Genomic DNA, 9,440 nt, shown 5'->3' with positions numbered 1-9,440 from the left:
CCCAAGTACCGACCACCACCACCACCACCACCTGACCTTAATTACCTCTCTTTCTTAATCTTGCCCAAGGGTGGTGGTGGTGGTGTCTAAAACTAAAACTAACCAACTTCTTTTCACGTGAAGGAAGGACGGACTTTATTTAGCCCCAGGTCAAAATTGGACCACGTAAGGATTACCATTGTTATCGTTCACGTTGTTGTTGTTGTTGTTATTGTTGTTGGTGGTGGTAGTGGTGTTTACCCCCACCACCACCACTACCACCTGCCAGTCTAGATCAAGCAAACCTTATGATTAAAAGACAGTCCATCTCTGACCGCCCCATCTCATCCGTTAAAGAATCCTATGTGTGTAGGACTTTTTTTTTTCTTTTTGCCAAAACGTAATCGAGTGTGATTTGAGGTAGATTTGGCTGCTATTATCAGCAGATTGTGAGCGATGTTGATAAAAGTGATGGTGGCGGAGTGGTGGATATTAGGAGAGGTGGTGATGACGCAACAAACGAAGTAGTAGTAGTAGCAGTAGCAGCAGCAGCAGCAGTGGTGATGGTTACAGTGGCAGTGATGGCGGCGGCGGCGGCGGTGGTGTGAGCGGAGCCGTTGTTGTTGTTGTTGGTATAATAATTGTATACAATCCGTGGGGAAGGTGGATAGTCGATTACATCGATCCCCAGTGTTTCACTGGTACTTAATTTATCCACTCTGAAAGGATGAAAGGCAAAGTCGACCTCGGCGGAATTTGAACTCAGAACCTAGCGGCAGACGAAATATCGCTCAGCATTTCGCCCGGCGTGCTAACGTTTCTTACAGCTCGCCGCCTTCAGATGTGCGATATTGTGTGGTAGTAAGGGTATATTGTGTCGCTGTGTGGTTGGGAGGACACGCATACATACATACATTACTCCTTCGCACACAAGCTCATTACCACCTTTGCCTCCTCCACCATATCTCCCTAGTCTTTTCACAGTCATCCCCTCATCCTACCTCAATACATTCATCTAATAATTTGGACTTCCACAAAGCTAATCCAGGGGAAACAACTCTACAAGTCTTCGCTCTGTCAAAACTTTTTTAGCTTGGTCGTTTTTTTTTTTCCTTTGTTTTTATTTTTAATGACACCCATGTTATGGTTTAATTGCTCCTTCATTCAAAAGCGCCAAGGATATAAATTACCAGCCATCCATGGGATCTAGTTTGTCAACCAAACAGACTAGATGCCATCCATGTCTGATTATTATTATTATTATTATTATTATATAATTATTCTTTCCGTTAAGAAAAGGTAAATTGTACATAAAATAGTCCCGTAACGTATTGGTCTCGTGTAGTGGTCAACACTTTTTACAACCATGTAGTTTCGGATGGAGTCCCACAACAGGACATGTTGTGAGTGGATTTGGTAGACAGAAATTTTAGAATCCTGTCGGATGTGTGCGCGCGCGCGTGTGTGTGTGTGTGTGTGCATGTGTGTGCGTGCGTGTGTATGAATACCAAAATGCCACAGTTAACTTCCTTGGTTCGTCTGCTTATTTTGTTGTTCAAACGAATAGGATGAAAGGCAAAGTCGACCTCGGCGGAATTCGAACTCAGAACAAAATACCTTTAAGCATTTCGCCTGACGTGCTAACGATGCCCACAAGGGGCTAAACATAGAGGGGACAAACAAGGACAGACAAAGGGATTAAGTCGATTACATCGACCCCAGTGCGTAACTGGTACTTATTTAATCGACCCCGAAAGGGTGAAAGGCAAAGTCGACCTCGGCGGAATTTGAACTCAGAACGTAAAGACAGACGAACTACCGCTCAGCACGTCGCCCGGCGAGCTAACGTTTCGGCCAGCTCGCCGCCGCCTTTTGTTTCGTAGTATATTGAACACGTTCAGGCGGCGAACTAGCAGAATTGTGAGCGACGCCGGGGAAAATGCATTGCGGCATGTTTTTCATGTTTATGTTCCGAGTTCAAAGCCTTCCAAGGTCGAGTTTGCCATTTCATCCTTTCGGGGTCGATAAAATATATATCAGTTGAGCAACGGGACTGATGTAAGAGACAAGCCCCCATCCATCGAAATTGCTGGCCTTGTGCCAAAATTTGAAACCAAGATCTTGGACACCTTAAAATTTAATTTCCCTTCAATTATTGAATTCTGATGTCAACTTATTATTTCTTTCTTAAATAAAATGTATTTTGTTCCAACTTTGAATTAAACCTGGAATTCTTTGTTTTTCTTTCGTTCACAGCTGTTCTAAACTATTGCAATTACCAATTCTACCATCTGGCATCTTCCAGTTCTGATCTCCAAAAATAACCAATTCTGATCTAAAGCTAAAGACAATGTCTTGTTCCAGCAATTTTCTGTTCTGTACCTCACCGGGAAAATCTCTATCTGAAAAATGAAAGTACCAGAATAAGAAAATAAATACCTGTAATACAATGAGGATTACTTCCACTACATATGCCCCCACCCACTCACCCACACACACTTACATGAAAAATACGCGAGTATCTGAGTGGAAAATCTAAATTAATCTCACTTTATTTTTATTTCCCTTTAGCAGAAGCATACCAATATGAACGGTTAGATCTCTAAATAACAAATAATACACGGAATACATCCTAACATCAATTGTATCACCTTTTCTGTGCAATACTCGGAGTTTGTGTATGCACACCAACTCTATCACTTTCTCTCTTTTCCATTCACTGATCTTGTGCCTGAGTAAAACGCATTTATTGCTACTCTGAAGTCATTAACACAGACTTGAAAGAATTCTCAAACAGATATATATATATATATATATATATATATATATATATATATATATATATATATATATATATATATATATATATATATATAACTACTTATACAACTTCTATGTAGATACATTCACATAGCTCCTTACTTAATACACATACACACGCACACAAACCTAGAACGATGTCAAACTACTTTCAATATGAAATAGAGTGTAAACTCGAAGACTTCGTTTCTACAAATTCCTCGTTGACCGTTTTGTTACAAGAATCGGAGCCAAAGTCGTCGACCACACAATATATTCTAGAAAGGATGGAATCATCTGTAACTGACCGTCAGGATTACTCGACAGCTGTCGGAGAAACTAAAAATGGGATTTACGAAGAAGAAACGACCAAATGTAATGACATACCTGACGGTCAAGTTGCTGTTGTCGAAATTTCTGGAACCCCATCACAGTCTACAGATCAGTTGGAAGCTTTAGCTAGTGAACATGTGGCCTACTCGGATGACACAGAAGACATCACGGATGAGAACTCGCTCGACGTGTTGGACAACTTTGCTTCGGACGGAGAAGAGACGGAAGTGACCGGAAGTCTTCCTGATATCCTTGACAACATCATCGAAACTAGTTATCTCCTAAAAGAAGATTATTGTGACAGTATTGATCAGGATATGGATTACAGTAGTAGGAAACACCACCTGACATCTGATCTTTTGACAGAGAGTCGACAGGACGACGAAGGCGTTACAAAAAATGATGCTGAGGCCCTAACGAGGTTGGAAAACTTGAATGCTGATATGACTATGGTTACAGAATGTGATAAGTTGCAATGTGATGAGGCCAATGACGAACCACTCAGGCATCTCGATGCCACGAAACTGTGCAACGAAAATGGATCAAACAGCTGCAATAGCGAAGAGGATAATAGCAGTTACAACACCAGTAACATGAGAAACAATGACGACGGTGATGAAAGCAGGAGTAGGAACAACGAGGATGACAGCATCAAGGGCAGTGACGATAACAACAACAGCAACAACAACAATAGGGAGAAAAGTAACAGCCAAAACGGTGATGAAGAGGAGACCACCACCACCAGCAGCAGCAGCAGCAGCAATAATATCAGAAACAGAGATCCACTTGAAAGAAATGACACGAGTTCAATTCCTGCCCAGAGAATACGTCGGGAAATGAGCAAAGAAGAACGACAGATGCTGATAGACAAGATGATATCACTACAAAGGAGTACAATTCAAGCGAACAGACGACACAGCTGGACTGGCAGCTTAAAGATAGGTAAGTCTCAACATCTTTCATATCTGATGGTGAATTTGTGTTGTGTTTTTTAATACAATTTTACCGAAAGAACATCGCCAACATTCGACACTGTCCATTTGTTCCATTGCTTCATTTCTACACAATTGCATTTTTGTTTTGTTGTTGTTTTCTGTTCCTGTTTCTACCCAGGGCCGGTTCAAGGTACCGGCAACTCAGGTCTGTACGCCACGTGCTAGTGGCCCGGGACGCCATGTGCTAGGGGGCGCTAAGGAGGTCGTGACAGAGACAAGGAAATTTCCACGACCGTCAGCTTGTACACGCCGGAGTTCAGCTTGCCCGGGACGCGAAATATTTTTCCCACGAGTGTTCAGGACCCCAGTAATGAACTCATTTGCGTACAACCCATCAGAGCTCACCCTGAAACTCCACATACTATGTACTGCTACAGTACAGCCAGTCCGGCATCGAATGGTGTATGCCACTGTGTGAGTACAGCATAGCAGGTCTCACATAAGCACCACATTCTCCCCCCCCCCCCCTTGCACACCACCTTCCTAGATCAATTGAGCACCATGTCTATATGGAGCTAACATTAGGTACCTATGCTCAAACTAAGATTAGTGATACTGCATGTACCCATGTACCCAAGGAGGGCGCAATACGACACAACGCCATATTGATTACGATGTTTCCAGATCAACACCAACATTTTAAATTAGGAATGTACAAAATCCGTCAAAACATTAGGAAACTAAACTCATTTACATTTTCTAGTAAATTACGCAAATTGGCAACACTTATGGCATCATCGGTGAGCAGCCCTCCATTCACTTTATACACTAAATTTCACATTTGACACCCCTATTAACCCGTTTACAGCAGTTCGATTTTGCTACAAAGCACATTTTCCACTGAACTCAACCAGAGTATTTTCGTGACTGGGTGGACACTAGTTTGATAGTTGAGTTCTGATTGACTGTAATGCAAATGAGTTTATAGCTGGGGTCCGGAAATCCCGTGGGAAAAAATTTTTTTTGCGCCCAGGGCGCCAGCAACCCTAGGACCAGTTTGGTTTGTTTAAGTGACTATAACCTAGCGGTTCGGTAAAATGAAGGCGATAGAATAAGTACCAAATTTTTAAAATGCAGAAGGGTTGATTTGTTTGGCCAAACCCTTCAAGATGGTGCTGCAGCGTGACCACAGTTAAAAGACAAAAAATAGAATGAATACATTTCATTAAGCGCAGCTTAGTATTATTCCAGATTGACAAATGTGCCAGAGCAGCTCTTAATGGCCACGACCCGCTGACATCATTCGTGGCCTTGTGAGGTGTCGACAGCCATATATGGAGGATTTCGTTTTCTCAAGATAGGTTGGTGCAGTGTAATGTCTTCCCATGCCCGAATGTACGGGAACATGTCATACATACATACATACATACACACATACATACATGCATACAAGTATACATACATACATACAAACATACATACATACATAGTCATACATACATACATACATACATACATACTTACATACATACATACGTACGTACGTACATGTATGGCTGCATGCATGAATGTATGTACGTGCTTACGTACATACGTATATACATACATATCTTTATATGCATACAAACGCATACGTATTTGTGTGGATGGACAAACACTCGATCGTATATTGAAATGTTTCCAATATAAATCGCAAAGCGAACGGAAAGTCCTCAATATTAAAAGAAGTTGAGGAAAATATTTGATAAATTTAATATATCGAACCTGCGACGTCCAAAGTCATCAATACAATCAGAAGCGATCCGTTGTGCGCATGCGTTGAGAAGGAAGTGTGGTCTTGACGATAATGATGATGGTGCTGGACAAGGTTAAGAGGATGATGGTGTTGGTGGAGTTGATGAATGAAATGATTAAGATGATGGTGATGGTGATGACGATGATGAATCTCCTGCTTAGAAGTTTTCATCATTTCAACTGTGTACAGTGTTTTGCTCCCCTAAGTCCTTTGGATTAGATATTATCTCAGAAAATAAAAGATTAACAACAACAATAACAACAAATATCATAAGATTGTCAAAGCTGAACAACAACAAAAGCGGCAGAAAACAAAAGGACATTAAAAGACAACATCGCTAGGAGCAACATCATCAACAACAACAACAACAACAGCAGGGAAAACGGTAAAATACCTTTTAAAGCTAAGTAGAACAGCCCTTGCAGGAGGTCTTCTTGTTGTTGGTGGTGGTGGTGGTGGTGGGATGATGGTGGTGGTGGTGGTTGTGATGGTGGCGGTGGCGGTGGTGGTTATGGTGGTTGTGATGGTGGCGGCGGCGGTGGCGGTGGTGGTAGTGGTAGGATGATGGTGGCGGTGGCGGTGGTGGTTTCAGTGTTTAGGTAAGCTCTAATTGATCAGAGTGATTAACAAAGGTGCTTGGCGGTATTTTGGCCTTTGCTCCATTCTGAGTTCAAATTCTGCCAAGGTCGACTTTGCCTTTCATCCTTTTGGGGGTCAATGAATTAAGTACCAGTTGCGTACTGGTGTCGATGTTATCGACTTACGCCCTCCTCCGAAATTGCTGGCCTTGTGCTAAACGTTTCAAAACCAACATTATTGCAGTCATTTAAGGCAACAACAGACAGGAAGAACCATTAGGAATCAGGCAAAAGGCTGGCAGTTCTTTACATTCCGAGTTCAAATTCCACCAAGGTCGACTTTGCCTTTCATCCTCTTGGGGCCGATGTAATCGACTTACCCCCCCCCCCCCCCCACAATTACTGGCCTTGTGCCAGACAACCAGTGTTAGTGTGTTTATGTCCCTGCAACTTAGCGGTTTGGCAAAACATGACTGATAGAATACATACCAGTCTTAAAAAAAAAAGTAAAATAAGAATTGGGGTTGATTCATTCGAATAAAAATACTTCTAGGTGGTGCTCCAGCATGACTGCAGCTTAATGACTAAAACAAGTAAAAGATAAAAGATGCTACCCCCCACCCGCCACCCCTAAACGGCTGACACTTTATTTTTGTCCAGACAACTTTATACACCCAGCCAACCTGTTAGACACACTCCCACACAAATGCACAGAAAGAAAATTCTACAGCTTTACAATAATAACAGAAACAACCCAATCCTAACCCGACCACCACCATCGCCCACGGTGCACATACCTCTGAGCTGACGCAGACGTTATATATACGTGAAAGGTTTGTTTGGAAGGCTTGAACCTGCTGGAAATAGCAACTAAATTGCCTGATACAGCACCTTGCCATCTTAAATAAAAAGGGAAACAAACCCCAGCAGATAATGTAGTACTAAATACTGACGAGGGAGCTGAATGACCATGACTGGAAGATCTACCACCAGGTACCAGCAACATCAAGGTACCGACAACTCGGACAGTCACCCAGAGCAGCATGCGCTAAGGGGTGCCAAGGAGGGCATCACAAAGACAAGGAAATTTCCACAACTGTCAGCTTGGACACGCCAAAGTTCAGCTTGCTCGGGGCACCAGCATCCCTAGGGCCGGCCCTAAATACAACCACTTTAAGTCTCCCGGATTGAGTTTGTACTTTGATTATACAAGCAACAACAACAAAAACACAGCACTAATGGTATCAACATTAACAACAGCCACCACAAGTTTTAAACTTTCATAATCCAGGATTAAGTCACTGGTTACGATGAAGAACAAAGCTTGTCAGCAATCACAATAAAGGATTCTCTACAATTGAATGAAGTTCTTTTTCGTTAGCGCTAATGGTACAACGTACACTTTACTTACACACACACACATACATACATACACACAAATTATGCGAAAATGAAAATAACACTGACATCTCATTTTAACAGATATATTTACCAAAATTACATTAAAATATTTTGAAATACTGAAGAGTAAATTTATTCAATAAAATCGCCATTGGCTTCAACCACAGCCTCCAGACAACTTTGGAATCTCCTGCAACTCTTCTGGATGGTCTCCTTGTTTAAGTTGGTGAATGCTGCCATAATCCTTGCTTTCAATTCACCTTTGGTCTTACAAGGAGTTTTGTTGGTCTCTTGCTCAACTGCACTTCACAAATAATAATCAAGGGGGTTGCGGTCTGGGGAGCTAGGTGGCCAGATGTTAGGAGTGATGTGGTCGTAGAAATTGTCTGATAGCCATTCCTGGGTTCTCCTGCTTGTGTGGCAGGGTGCAGAGTCTTGTTGCCAGACACAGGGCCTTCCAGCAGCCACCTTCTTGGTCCAGGACAGCACCACCTCCTCCAGGTACTTGATGTAGGCCTCCATGTTGAGTGTGAGGCTGTGTGGGAAGATGAATGGAGACATAACATTGCCATCACTAGTGATCACTCCAAACACCAGGATGTTGACTGGACGTTTGATTTTTATCACTCTCGGTACATGTCCCCAGAAACCTTCATATTGGAGCTTCCAGTGCAAATGCCAAGCAGTACAACATGTCATTTCCAAATTTCTAGTAGAATGAACTGTGTCATGGTGCTGGTTTTCTCACAGACAGTGCCCAGCTGACCCTACTATACTGTGTAGTTGACAAAATCAAAAATAAACAATGCGCATGCATGAAATTAATAGTATAAAATGGTGACAATTTACCCATGGCAACCTCTGTGTGTGTGTGTGTGTGTATCTTCTGATTCTGGAGTGTTACCATACACCTCCAACCCATCCTCCCCCCCCCCCCACACACATACACTAGTTGAAACATAAGAAAAGCATCTGTGTATGTGTGTGTGTGTGTGTGTGTGTGTGTATGCGTGTCTGTGTGTGAGAAACATGCCAATAAGTACAAAGTACAAAGCAGTTTTGTGGAAGGTGAGCCAAAGGAGGTCAATATTAATTAGGCAGAGGGGATTGAGTGACAGGGGGTAGGGAGTGCTGGAACTAATTAACTAATCTTTGATGTTTTCCCCACATTATTGACAATTTGAATAGGGGTCACTTGGTAGGTGTGTGGTGTAATGGTGGTTGCTGTGCTTATTGTGTTGTTGTGGTGGTGGCGGCGGCGGTGGCGGCGGTGGTAGCGGTGGTGGTGGTGGTGGTGGTTAGTGGTGGACATTGTGGCACTGATGTTAGTGTTATTGTTGTTGGTGGTGGTGGTAGTTGTATGGTCAAAATGGTTGTAGTGGTGGTGGTGGAAGTGATAGTGTCTGATGTAGTAGAAGACATATTTGTGATGATGATGATGTGGTGGCAGTAATGATGTTAATCAACCACATATTGTGGAAGGGTGTCAGAAAACCATTGGTGTTGATTGAATATCAATTGGAAGAGAACAGTGGCCCTCATTGACTTTTGACCCTCTGATCCCAGTCTGTTTACCCAGTCTATTCCCTCTGTTCAACATACACAAACCCTGGTTCTAAC

The 9,440-nt window shown here is 42.5% G+C and overlaps 1 protein-coding gene and 1 long non-coding RNA gene across 2 annotated transcripts in view; one reads left to right on the top strand and one right to left on the bottom strand.

Annotated features, from left to right (window-relative positions):
* On the bottom strand, positions 1-3,304 carry LOC149132722 (uncharacterized). Its single transcript, XR_016244347.1, has 2 exons — positions 3,166-3,304; positions 1-2,381 (listed from the first exon to the last, which is right to left on the bottom strand). It is a non-coding gene; the product is annotated as an uncharacterized LOC149132722 (long non-coding RNA).
* The window catches only part of LOC106868599 (uncharacterized), an 80,475-nt gene continuing 73,956 nt past the window's right edge, over positions 2,922-9,440 (top strand). The window contains exon 1 of the mRNA XM_014913935.3: positions 2,922-4,053. Coding sequence (XP_014769421.2) covers positions 2,937-4,053 — 1,117 coding nt within the window. The 5' untranslated portion in view covers positions 2,922-2,936. The remainder of the gene's footprint in view (positions 4,054-9,440) is intronic.

Source organism: Octopus bimaculoides, chromosome 14 (assembly GCF_046866305.1).
Source record: "Octopus bimaculoides isolate indiv1 chromosome 14, ASM4686630v1, whole genome shotgun sequence".
Lineage (NCBI taxonomy): Eukaryota > Metazoa > Mollusca > Cephalopoda > Octopoda > Octopodidae > Octopus > Octopus bimaculoides.
This window is presented reverse-complemented; position numbering and strand designations above follow the sequence as displayed.